Source organism: Salvia hispanica, chromosome 3 (assembly GCF_029641045.1).
Source record: "Salvia hispanica isolate PSC_SH4W2 chromosome 3, Shi_PSC_v1, whole genome shotgun sequence".
NCBI lineage: Eukaryota > Viridiplantae > Streptophyta > Magnoliopsida > Lamiales > Lamiaceae > Salvia > Salvia hispanica.
The window spans coordinates 44,270,859-44,284,443 of NC_142694.1; the positions used below are offsets into that span (position 1 = coordinate 44,270,859).

A 13,585-nucleotide genomic window follows, 5' to 3' on the forward strand; every position below is an offset into this window, starting at 1 on the left:
TAGTCCTATTCAGTAACATTGTTGTTTTTATGAAGATCCATTATTCTGTTGCAATTGTCACTATTAATCATAAGAAGACTTTTATTTATAGCAATTATGAATTTTAATAATAAAAACATTTACTTTTGACACATTCATTTTACGCACAAAATAATTACGTATACTACTACTCTTTTTAAAAGCGTGAATTAAAAAGAGGCTCATAGGAACTTGTCTTTGCATAATAATTTGACGTCATGAAATACTAAAAATGAAGAATATATTTTTGAAAACATGAGGTTTGGAGGAAGAAATAGATAAAGAATGAAACATTAATATAAACAATTATGTTACTACTACTTTATTAGTGTATGTTTTACATAATTATTGGAAATAGCATATTAATTGTGCATTTACCAATTATAAGTTATAGAATGCTAAATTAAAATGCCAAAAAAAACACGAACCTTGAATAGTTATATGTGGCTTTCCATGAGTGGTATATCGTTAAGACTTTTATTCATAGAGTGCAATTCAAGTAAGCTATAGATACTTTTGATATTTCTTATGGTTTATGTATAATGAAAAGAAAAAAGTTTACAATGGCCGGTCAAAAGTCAAATTAATTGAAGAATTATTTCAAAAACAATTTTGGAGATTCCTCTATTTTCTACTACCAAATTCTCATTATTTTTCTCATAATAATGTTACACACAACAGCTGTTAGCATTTTGTCAAATTACATTACTAATAAATAAATTGTGGCATGTGATTGACATAACATGTTCGTAGCTCCACTAGCAAGTCACGTGCTGCATTTACTTTCGCTAAATTCAACTAATTTTAATTTGGTTTACAGTTTACTTAAAAATAAAGCTAATTTTATTGGGCAAATGTTTTTCTAAAGAAAGTTTGCAGACAAAAAATTAGGCGTAGATTAGAGCAGCATTCCCGTGTAAATGTAATCCCGCACATTTACAGCTCCGGTGGCTCTGTGATTACGCGTTAAAGATAGAGCGGTGGGAGTGGTGTGGGACCCGTGTTCGAGCAAGTCTTAAACATGACGACAGTGAAAGGCTGATTGCAATAGACAGCTTGCATTGAAGCAAGAATTTCACCTACCATTTCTTCCCCCATTCACTATTTTTAGCCTCACTTCCTCCCCCTTCATATTCACTCTCACACCCCTTCAAACTAGCAACTCTTACTTCTACTAAAACCCCTTTCTTGGTTTGCTTTGGGACTTGTGCACTCAAACAAGGACACATCTCTCACTTTCTCCTTCATCCCACCAAGGTTTGCCTCTGCATTTTCCTTTTTTGATGTTTTAAATTTCAAGAACCAATTTTTATATGGTAGATGTTCACATTTGAGTTAATTTTGCTTGAAAGGTGTAATCTTGAACCATGCCCATATCCAATTTTGTTTGTGACTGGCTTTCTAGGTTGTTGTTTGCAAGAATTCAAAAAATGCTTCACTCTTTTGGTCCCATCTCTGTATAAGCTTTCAAGAACCAATTTTACATGGTAGATGTTCACATTTGAGTAAATTTTGCTTGAAAGATGTAATCTTGAAACATGCCCATATCCACTTTTGTTTGTGACTGATTATGTTAGGTTTTCTATGTTGTTGTTTGCAAGAATTCGAAAAATGCTTCACCCTCTTGGTCCTAAACTGTCAAGCACAATTGCACAAAACCCTTGTGTTCTTCAATGTTTTTTTGTTTTAATCTATGTAGGCATTGTACACCAAATTCTCATATATAACATGTTTCTTGCTATGTTACAGTTGTTGGCGTAGTAGTGTAGAGAGGGGTTATGGAGCCAGAGTTGATAGACGAAATCGACTGTGGAAACTTCTTCGGTCAAATGGAGGATTTGATTGAGTTTCCCCCAGACATTGAGTGTGATGATGCTAATGTAGTTAGCTCCAGTGACTACAAGGATTTCCCCACCTGGGATGAGGCGTTGCAGGGCTGCGACTCCCTCTTCTCCGTCACCTCTGCCTCCGACCTCGCTGCTGAGCTCTCTGTTCCGGTGAGCTTCTTCTACATATGCCTTTTGTGTAGTAAAACCTTCATGGTCCATGATGTTTATTGAACTAAGTGAATATTGATGTTTTACATTTGATAGGATTTTTGTATGTGAGTTTAAGTTCAATTGTATTAGAAAAAATGAAATTTATAGATGAAGTTTAGGTGGTAACTAGTGATTAAGTTACTAGTTTTATGTATGGTCTTGATTATTGCTACACATCCAATGCTTTTTGAAGGGATTCTTGATTATTACACAAAATGATGTTTAATAATTAAGTGAATATTGATGTTTTACATTTCATAGGATAAGTGTTATTGTGTGTGACATAATTTGATTAGAAAAAATGAAGTTTAGGTGGTTTTTAAATGATTAAGTTACTAATTTTATGAATGTTATTGATTATTACATCCAATGCTTTTGAAGAGATTATTATTGATTATCAATTGAATGATATTCTTTGATGATCTGATCCATTAGTATGTGTTGTTGCAGTATGAGGATATAGTGCAATTGGAGTGGCTTTCGACCTTCATGGAGGACTCGTTTTCTGGAAGCAGCAGCAGCACTAGCAGTCCCACCTCGGGGGGAAACGTGATGCCCCTTAGCCCCGTTCATCTTGGCCCCCAACGTGCACGCAGCAAGCGCCCTCGGCCACCAGCTTTCAATCCCAAGCCAGCAATCCAGCTCGTCTCCCCTTCATCCTCGTGCGTGGAGAATCCCCGTGCTGCTTCTTCCCCAGAATCCGATAGCTTTGCTGAGTCGCTTCCTTCGAAAAAGAGCAAGAAAATCAAGATAACGCTTCCTGCAAACCCGACAGCTCAAGACGCCCAGCCAATTCGGAAATGCTTGCATTGTGAGGTGACAAAAACTCCGCAGTGGAGGGCGGGGCCTATGGGGCCGAAGACGCTGTGCAATGCTTGTGGCGTCCGCCACAAGACTGGGAGGCTGTTCCCTGAGTACCGGCCTGCTGCTAGCCCAACCTTCGTCCCATCTCTGCACTCAAACTCGCACAAGAAGGTCGTTGAGATGAGATGCAGGTCCGAGCCTAGAAACGCACCCGACACTTCCCTCTAGAGCTGGTGCTCAAGCCATTTGTTTGTTCTTTGTAGATTAAGGTAAGGAGGGGATAGGGAGTTATAGAATTCATTATGATTTAGCTAGTCGGGGCGAGGCGGAAGAACAAGAAGAAGGGAGTGTAGGAAGTTTAGCTTTCTCAGCCTTTTTGCAGTTGATATGCTTGTAATGTTGATCTTGAACTGGTAATGAGTTGTGTTTTGGAAATAGTCTTCTTCTCCATGTAAACTTCCAAATCCATCTATCGATTAACGATGTTGGTCCGGTCCAGTTGTCGATCCAAAATCCAGTGCGAACGCCATTTTTCCCTATCATTTTTTTTTTTTGCCACTTCTTGAACTTCTTTACTAAAATTCAACAAATTGAACTTCTTCCGGGATGTGTGAATTTCCCTTTTGACCCGACCCTGGAGTTTCATGGTTAAAATATGGTGGATGTGGCAAGCCAGAAATGTTGGGATTCGGTGATCCAAAACGCACAATTAAGAGAACTTGATACAAGAAAGATGATCGACGCGCAAGTTACGTGGTTCGGTGATAGAACACCTACGTCCACGGAGGAAGAAGAATGGTGAATATTGATCTTGCTTTTACAAAGTGTATCTCTCTATGTTGAACTCTCAAACTACTCTCAAGATGAGATTTCCTCAACAACGGATACTCACAAGAATGCTAACTACTTCTCTCTGCAAAGTGTGTATTCAATATATACAATGTGTGTGTGAAGAAGAAAAGAAAAATCTGTTATAACCACTTTAACGGCTAGTTCCTTCTCAGCTCCTCACTTGCTCACGCACGCACATTTTGCTCGAGTGTTGACATGCACGGCTCTATCAATGCATCAACTCAGCCTAGCTCCACCAAGCTCACTTGATCAGTCCAGCAGCTTGTGATTTGCTTGGACACAGAACCAACAAGAAATCTGACATGGAGAATGCCAAAAAATTCATTAAACGACGTCGTTAACATGTAAAGACTCAAACCCCAAATCCATGCCTAAAATCAGAAATTCGAACTCTCCCATCCCGTCGTGATTTGTCTCCCTCCTGTCGCGATTTCTGTCGTAATCCCGTTGTATAATTGACCAAAACTTAACCATCACATTCAACAGGAAATTAGTTAATTAGTCCCATTGATATGCAGATGTAAGATTCATAGTTAACGTGACTACATATAAGTTTGCCCAATGTTTATGCATAATCATTGCAGCCTGAAGCTTAGTACTACTGATAACTTATCCGACAACTACTGACCATCAATAATATTATTCTTGACTTACCAAAATATTTTAATACCAAAGCTCAGTACATCTCATTTCTTATGCGACAGCTACTGACCATCAATAAAATAAATTTTGACTTATGAAAATATTTTAAATTGTCTTTTTTCCTTCTCCATTTACAATTTTACTCCTACCAGATAACAACAAGTGATGTATTGCATTGAGGATTTGATTCTTGAATAATTATAATTGTGCACAATGAATGTCTATAATTATAATAAATCTCTACCAAGCTATTTATTTATCGTCTAATTTTCAGTATTTTGTGATGTGTGAAAGTTCACATTATTGACAATTGAAACTAAAAAAAAAAAAATGCAACTATATCACATTAGTGTAATAAGATGACTTGAAATAATTTGAAACCACTAGATTATAAGTCGATGGATCTCTCCACATATCTCCAATTGGTTTTAGGATGAAACTCCATGAATTTTTATCATGGTATCAGAGCATGTCGCCGACTGTGGGCCAAAATTAACCGACTCAACAGTATATCTGGAACGAAACCAAATGACTGACCCAACAAGTGGTCCAACCGATCAGAAGAAAAATAAAATTCAACCCCTCCAAGATCTACCTTGAAGGGTTTGAAGGAGGATGTTGGCAAATAAAACTAAAAAACTAAAAATACAACTATCCCACGTTGGTTTAAAGAAAACTGAAACCACTATATAAGTTTATAGGTCTCTCCTCCTATCAACGATATTATGAACATAAAAAAGTTATTACTAAAATATGGAATATATATGGCTTGTACCAATATGAATTTTACTGCATTGATGAAATGGTCCCTCCCTCTGCACTTACCAGTGCACCAAACAACATAGTTAGATCGTAGTTGAAATGTTTTCTTGATTGAAAATGAGACCAACAAAATTTGCAAGTTGTTGGATCTTGATGGGATGTGGAAACTAATGCTATTATTATCATTTTCGACAAAGCCATTTGCCTATGTTTGGACACCAATTAATTGGAGGGTCCATTAAATTCCAAATGTTGGGTTTATGTTGTTTAGGGGGCCTTCAATTTAATGGGCTTTATATTTATGTTATTTCTCTCTTATTACAAAAATAAAATTAATATATAGCACCATCTTATGCACATTAATTATGATGTTTTGCTTTCGTTGTTGAGGAAAATATGATGATGTCTTGTTAGTTGTTACTACTAGATTATCTTCTTAATAAATGAAAACTCTAAATCTCGTATCATGATACCTGATTACATTCCGAGATCTTTGGCATCAAACACTAACTACTCTACCAGCTTATCACTGGGCTAACTCACACGTGCTACTAAGTCACCCTTTAAATTTCTAATACACATATATTGTTGTGAAATTTACTCAAATAAAATACTTTCTTTTTCTCTTGAATCCAATTTGAGTGGCTTTTGATAAAACTGAATAGACGATGTTGTTTGTTTACTCCAAAATAGTGAAATAAAAAAAAAATATACTGATGTAACAGATGTTTCTAACAAACACATATTTGGAAATGATTGTATTTATATCTCTTTGGTCGATTAAGTGACAGAACACCTATAAAAATTGATTTTCAAACAATAATTGAAGCAACTTATACCTTGAAATAGAAATGAAAGGTGGTGTTGAATCAAAACAACTACCCATATTTCATCCTTTTATATAAATCTCCGACGATATGCTTCTTTACCAAAAATAGTGTGTGTGAATGTCAAAATTGTCGTTGACGATTTTAAGAAATAAATCATCGCCCCAATTGAACACTATTAATGAATAAGAAAAAAGGGTTACTTGATTATAAAAATAGCACACCAACTAGTATCATGAATTAGATATTGACCTTAAAAGAGAAATAAGATGGTTACGAAGTCATTTTCTCTATATAATTGCTCTATTCTATATTTCAATGATATGTGAAAATTTCATTTTATCTATGAAATTAGCATAAATGGTGACTGAATGCCTAACTCTACACTTCACGGGAATTTAAAATTCAAAAGAATTCCACTTACAATATTTTGTTTTTATTTATTTATTTATATTTTTATGTATATAAATTAAGGATTAGGTTTTTTGTCAAGGTAAACATTAACTCAAGAAATGTATGAATTAGAGAGAGAGTGGGATAGAAAAAAACAAATAAACCAACCGAAAAAGCTCCACATTTTGGGTTGTGACCATAAAAAATGTTCCTTTTTTTTAGTAATATAGTTTTTAAGCATTTTATCAATATTTCAAATATTAATATAAAAATAAGGGTGAGAATCGAGATTTGTGAATTTGCATACAACATCGGTTTTTGCTCACAAATGGGTTGACTTAGTAGCACTAAAAGTGTCATTATGCTAAATCTAATCAAGATAAAACAAACTAATTACTACACAAACAATGTTAATAGCGACCTTAAAAGTTAAACTCCAACCAAATTATCGTTTCTCAAACGTCAACTACCGACCGGCTTGCTTTGTTACCGTATATTTAAGAGAATCATTTGCACTAATTTTATGTTGCTTTCTCAAAGATTAGCACTAATTACAAGTGATCGCCGATCACTTTTGGCTTATTTTGTACCTCTATACTTGTGTCCGTTGCCCAACTCTCATAATTTTCACTTTTTATTATACGGTTACAAATATTGTAGTACGTATTTATATCAACAATTTTCGGTGTAAGAATGTTCGAAATCAAGAACTGCCGAACATAGCCCATGAAGAATGGTGGATCTCCAAATATAACAAAATCAACAAACATATCAAATAGCAACTCATAAATTAACAAAGACAACACAACACAACACAATGCAATATCATGTCATATCTGCATAATTATCTTCTTTATCAGAAAATATCAATATTGCAATATAACATATCCAACACATAACCACATTGCTGACAACACAATCTTATTAAATAAGACCGGAGAACAAGGATATAATAACTAAAAATCAAGGGAAAAAAAAAAAACTATGACTATAAACCATAGCTAGCCATATATTGCACCGGTCGGTAGTTTTTGAGCATTTAAATATAGATTAAATGGGTCATAAAGCACAATTTTTAAAAATGGTCAATTATAACTTTGACATTTTTTTCAATTGTCTCATAGTCTATGATTTGGGATAATTATGTATGCTTTTGGCAAACAAAAATATCATACCAACAAAACATTTAGCTATTTCAGTGACCTATGTAGTTAATTATGTCTTTAATTTTTACATATGTACGCAATACATTGATAAATTTATAAAATGTAGCATGATGAAATTTTTTGCCATGAGACGATTAAGAAAAATATCAAAGTTAATAACTGACTAATTTTAAAAGTTGCAGAATCACTAAACTTTATTGCTTTTTTTTTTTTTTTCTGTTTTTCCATATTGCCCCGGTCGACAACAAGAAGGGGATTTAAAGTGAAGTTGATTTAAATACAACAATAAGGGGATTTAAAGTTAAAGCTGATTTAGATATAACCTATATTAATGCCTAAAATTGAGGAATCTTCATAGCTGAACCTATTTGAATCACTAATTTAAAGAAACGGTGACGACGCGGGTAAGCAGGCAACAATTATTTGATGAATTTTGTGACTTCTTATTCAATGTTTATAAAAATAATAGTATGTGAATTGATAAATAAGAAAAAAAATTATATAGAATAATTGCATATAAATTATATTTTTCAAAATAATTTTAACTATGTTTTTAATATGGGTAAAAGTTGAAGCCATATTAATTTTGTTGCACGAAGCAAGTAGGGGTATAAAAAGTTTTTCACTTTCAAGTTTATGCATTACAAAAGGAAAAGACCGAACAACTTTTCACTAAAAAGAATACTACTCCTACAATAAAAGTTGTGATATGCGATTTATATACAAGGCTTTTCTCCTACCACTAATTAAGATTTAAGAGACCAATGCAAATACTAATCACATCTTAATTTTTTTCTTTTTAAAATCATCAAAACGTACGTCTGCATTACTAGTCAAAGTCGCATCATTAATATTAATAAGTAGATATATGTGTAAACGTTTGAAAATTATTTCACGAAAATGCTATAAAATTTTGCCACGAGACAATTGCAACAACATTAAAAATATCAAATTTCAATTATTATGAGATCAACCAAATATGAACACAATTTCATGATTTAAATATTCACTATCCAAAAATTATCACATATCTTGATTTATCACGTATCATGATCTCTCATACATTTTTTTTATTGTTATGTATAGACAAAAATTATCTCATCTAAACTATTTTAAAAGATTCATATGGGAATACCAAACAATGCCAGCTTCTCTTTCATAATAACGTATATCACATAATTTATTCCACAATAACTCAATGTTTTCATCTAAAATTTATTACTATTACCATTTTCAAAAATAGGTTCTTTATACAAGCAATCAAATTCCGTATTGGTGTGAAATATACAAATTCTCAAAATAAAAATTACGACCAAATCAAGCAAGAAAAAAGCTTAATGCAAAGACAAAAGATGAAAGAAATGTTTTTTTCTACATAAGTGGACAAAGTGATTTGCAGAAAAAACAATATGAAAATAGAAAAAGAAAATGTAATTGGAAACACACTCAACAGCAACGGCAGCAGATACACAATCCCACTATAAATAAATAGGGACACTTATTTTATCTGCATCATCTGTCTAAATCAATTCCCTCTGCCACCTTCTGGTCGGCAAACCAATGCTTATATCTATAACACTTCAATCCTCCCTTCACTCCACCTCTCTCTCTCTCTAGAACTCAGTGTGTGTTGTGTGTTTTTGTCTCTTGTCTCTGTCCTTTCCCTCTATTTTCATGAAACTTACCCTCTTCCCACACTGTGCTTAAATTCCCCCTCTCCTCTCCCTCAACCAGTTCAACAGTTTTATGTTTTGCAGTAGCCCTACACAATTTCCCTCTTCTGTTTCTTGTCCTTGCTTCATAAAGTTGTAATCTTTTCAAGATTTCCCTGCAAAAAAAGGTGGACGGTATTACTTTTTTGCTGTTTTCTTGAATTAAAGATTCGATTTTTATACTGAAATCCGTTTGTTTGCAGGAAATTGTGAGGTGGGGTTGTGGAATTTGAAGAGATGATTAACGTGATGCATTCATTGAGCAAGCCCATGAATCAGATGGAGAATTGCTTGGACCCTCAGCTGTGGCATGCCTGTGCTGGTGGGATGGCTCAAATCCCACCCCCAAATTCCAAGGTCTATTATTTCCCTCAAGGTCATGCTGAACATGCTAATGAGAATGTTGATTTCATGAAATTTCCGAGAATCTCACCTCTTGTGTTGTGTAGAGTAGCCTCTATTAAGTACTTGGCTGATTCTGAGAGTGATGAGGTTTTTGCTAAAATCAGGCTAGTGCCTTTGGTAGGGAGTGAGTCTGATGTGTGTGAGGATGAGAGAGGGTTTGAGAGGAGTGAGGAGGCAGAGAAAGCCAATTCATTTGCAAAGACATTGACACAGTCTGATGCAAACAATGGGGGTGGTTTCTCTGTCCCTAGGTATTGTGCTGAGACCATATTTCCTAGGTTGGATTACTCTGCTGAGCCCCCTGTTCAGACAATCTTGGCTAAGGATGTTCATGGGGTGGTTTGGAAGTTTAGGCACATCTATAGGGGGACTCCTCGCCGCCATCTCCTGACGACCGGATGGAGCAATTTCGTGAACCAGAAGAAGCTCGTGGCAGGGGATTCAATCGTGTTCTTGAGGGCGGAGAATGGGGATCTGTGTGTGGGGATACGGAGGGCCAAGAGGGGGATTGGTGGTAGTGCTGAGGTCTCGTGTGGATGGAACACGGGCATCCCAGCCTTGCAAGGGGGCTTCTCGGGTTTTCTTGGTGAGAGTGTCGGCCTTGGTGGTAGGAGAGGGGGTGGGGCTGAGTTGGGGTTGAAGGAGAGGGATAATGTGAAGGCTGAGGCTGTTGTTGAGGCAGTGAGTGTTGCTGCTAATGGCCAGCCTTTTGAGGTTGTTTACTATCCTCGTGCTGGCTCGCCTGAGTTTGTGGTTAGGGAGTCGGCTGTTAGGGCTGCCTTGAGGGTGCAGTGGTGCTCGGGGATGAGGTTTAAGATGGCGTTTGAGACAGAGGATTCGTCGAGGATCAGCTGGTTTATGGGAACCATTTCGGCCGTTCAAGTCGATGATCCGATCCATTGGCCTAATTCCCCTTGGAGACTTCTTCAGGTAACCTTTGTTTGTTATCATGATTTGTCAATTCTTGATCACATTTTTTGCTAAATGATGATGTTGTTATACATATGTTTGTAATCTTGATTTGCAAATCCATGTTCAATTCATGAATTTTGAGGTCTTCTTGGATTAGATTCATAGCTTCTCAAACATTTTAGTTCAATTTTTGCATTTGTAGGTGGTTTGGGACGAGCCTGATTTACTACACAATGTGAAGAGAGTGAACCCTTGGTTGGTTGAATTAGTATCAACTATGGCAGCAGGCCACAGCCACGGCCTCTCCCCGTTCTCTCCACCAAGGAAGAGGCCGCGGCTGCCTCAGCCAACCGAGTTCCCCTACGGACAGTTCCCGATGGGGACACTCGTTACCAACCCCCTCAGTCCTAGCAGCCCCTTGTGTTGTCTACCCGAACACATCCCTGCAGGCGTACAGGGAGCCAGGCATGCTCGATTCGAACCACCCCCGTCGGATCTCCAGTACACGAAACTGCAGCCTTTCGATTTCAAGCTGCTCGACTACGCTGGTCAATTTCCTAGACTCCTCTCCAGCTACCCTACCTCGTCTTCCTCGATGAAAACGGGGAGTTCCACGAAGAAAAGCAACGAGGCCAAGGCACCGATGTTTCTTCTGTTCGGGCAGCCGATTCTCACTGCTGAGCAAATCTCTCAGAGCCACTCTGAAGGCAACAACAGCTCAGATGGGAATCAAGATAACACAGCAAACGTTTCCAACGGCTCGGGGTCGGCTGTCATTCAGAATTTCCCACCGGAGGCCTCCTCTGATGGCGAATTTGGCATGGAGAGATCGGAGATGTCGAGCAACGTGCTCTACAACGACGCTCGTGGAAACACGAAACACATCGGAGACGAGCCCTTCGGGTACTTTGATCATAGTCCATCTTTGCAAGATTGTTACATATCTTATTTTTTACTACTAGTATATAATTAGACATTTGGATTAATTATGATTGTGTTTTTATGATTTTGCAGTGATTTCATCAAGAATGCTAGAAGGCTAACGATTGTTATGGATTCGGGCAGTGTCAATCTTGGAAACTAGAGGCGAATTTGATCGATTATTATTATTATTATTATTATTATTTCAATTTTCAATTGTACAGTTTGATCAAACTTACGTTGTAGGTTTATAATTTTTAAGTAGTGGGAAAATCCCTTTCAATCGAACTTCGTACTATTTGTTTTTTTATGTAACTCACTTTTGTATTGTCCTACTCCTACCTAATTCCTTACTATAAATGATTTTCCATTGTGACTTCTAATTTCATGTTTCAACAATATGTTTGGTGGAGACTGGATACTAATCCTACAATGAATACTGCATATCCATCCACGAAAAATAATTTTGATAACTAATGACACTAGTGTTAATACAAAATTAATAAATAAGATAGAAATAAAGTGAATAAATGATTAAATTAATTAAAAATGAAGAAAAATTTTGTGAACGGCCTAAAGATAGACAAATATAGTACTCTCCGTGTCCCAAAAATAGTCTTCTTCTCGTATTGGTCTACTTATTTTTGGTAGATAGTTATAGTAATAAATCAATTACCAGAACATTATCTAGGGGTATTTCAAGGGCTAATGATGAAACAAATTAATATCAATGAAAAAATCAAGATTTATTTAATCCCATGTCGACGAGTGTGTTCTACTTTATTAGTCACTCATCATACATCACTTTTGCAAATGGGACGTGTGATGAGAGGAACCGTAATTAATGATATCACATAATTAAAGTTATTATTAAACAACAATCAAACCCCTTTCATACATGTGGTAATCAAACTTGAAATGATGTAAAAGCTCTTTAAACATGTGTTTGGACAACTTCACATAAATTTTATGTCGGTGCCATGTGTCAAAACATTTAATAATATGTTACTATATCAAGATGGAGACATATATTGAGAAATTATTTGTGACTTTAGCTATATGAATCTCTTATGGTTTGGTCCAAATTTATGCTATAGTCTCCCTATCCCCATAGATTAAATTTTCAATATCGTATTTCGATTGATTAAATAAAATACGATATCGACTGTCAAATATAAGATCCCAATTAAGTTGGGGTTTGAATTAAAATCCCAAGAAGAGGCAAGAATTCAATTTCCAACAATGAAAACCAACTCTGAAGGCGCAAGACTAGGGCGAGATCATATTGGGATTTGAGCCTCAAATTTGTTTAATTAGAGGTAATTAATAATGTAATTAAGAGTAGGCAGAGAAAATGGAAGGCTCTAATCCCAATTGTTTGTTGGAGAGCTGTTTAGGTCAAACGTGTGCACACATTTTGTTAGACATAATTAATTTCAATGAAAATTAATTAATTTTATACGGAAGTGCAATATATATTTCCAATTCTTATAAGAAAAACACTATTGATATATAGTAATTACATGTTTAATGTGAAATTTGTTAAATAAGAGAGATACCGAGAAAAAAAATGATTAAAGTTAATATTAACGTAAAATTGGACATCTTATGATAGAGAGAAGAGCATAGATAGAGACTAAATTTGATAGACGACAGGACGTACTAGAATTAAGAAATCGAACTCCTTCTTCTTGAACGGAGGTAGTATGCTTTTTATGTTAACTCACTCATCTAAACAAAGAAAAATTATTTGAAATATTTCGAACCATACACTATAAATGTACTCCATATTGATTTATGTACATAGTAATATTTTTTTGGTATTAGTGGTTCTTTAATGCTATTGATTTATATACTACATTTGCTTTTGTGTGATAGGTGTAAGTTAAATAATAAGGATCATTAGTTGATTTTGATTTTTAATTATCACACAACGAAAATTGTTTGTTTGGTACCATCCATATATATGGTGGCGTATTTTACAATATTGTAAAAATAGCCATTTTAATTATTAATGTGAGTATATACTAAAAATGTTGATAAAAAATGTAAATGAAAATAATACTACATAAACTTGTGTGAATATAAAAATGGAGTTCTGCCATAGATCGTTGCATGAGTCAGAGATCCGC

The 13,585-nt window shown here is 35.4% G+C and overlaps 2 protein-coding genes across 2 annotated transcripts; both read left to right on the forward strand.

The window, feature by feature from the left end:
- Positions 1-1,070: 1,070 nt before the first annotated feature.
- On the forward strand, positions 1,071-3,359 carry LOC125216118 (GATA transcription factor 8-like). Its single transcript, XM_048117743.2, has 3 exons — positions 1,071-1,275; positions 1,768-2,015; positions 2,508-3,359. Exons 2-3 carry the CDS (start codon positions 1,797-1,799, stop codon positions 3,087-3,089), a joined length of 801 nt encoding a protein of 266 aa, XP_047973700.2. The 5' UTR covers positions 1,071-1,275; positions 1,768-1,796; the 3' UTR covers positions 3,090-3,359.
- Positions 3,360-9,017: 5,658 nt separating this feature from the next.
- On the forward strand, positions 9,018-11,836 carry LOC125208876 (auxin response factor 18-like). Its single transcript, XM_048108372.2, has 4 exons — positions 9,018-9,343; positions 9,419-10,550; positions 10,735-11,435; positions 11,547-11,836. The coding sequence occupies exons 2-4, from the start codon at positions 9,453-9,455 to the stop codon at positions 11,614-11,616; spliced, it is 1,869 nt and encodes a 622-aa protein (XP_047964329.2). The 5' UTR covers positions 9,018-9,343; positions 9,419-9,452; the 3' UTR covers positions 11,617-11,836.
- Positions 11,837-13,585: the final 1,749 nt, after the last annotated feature.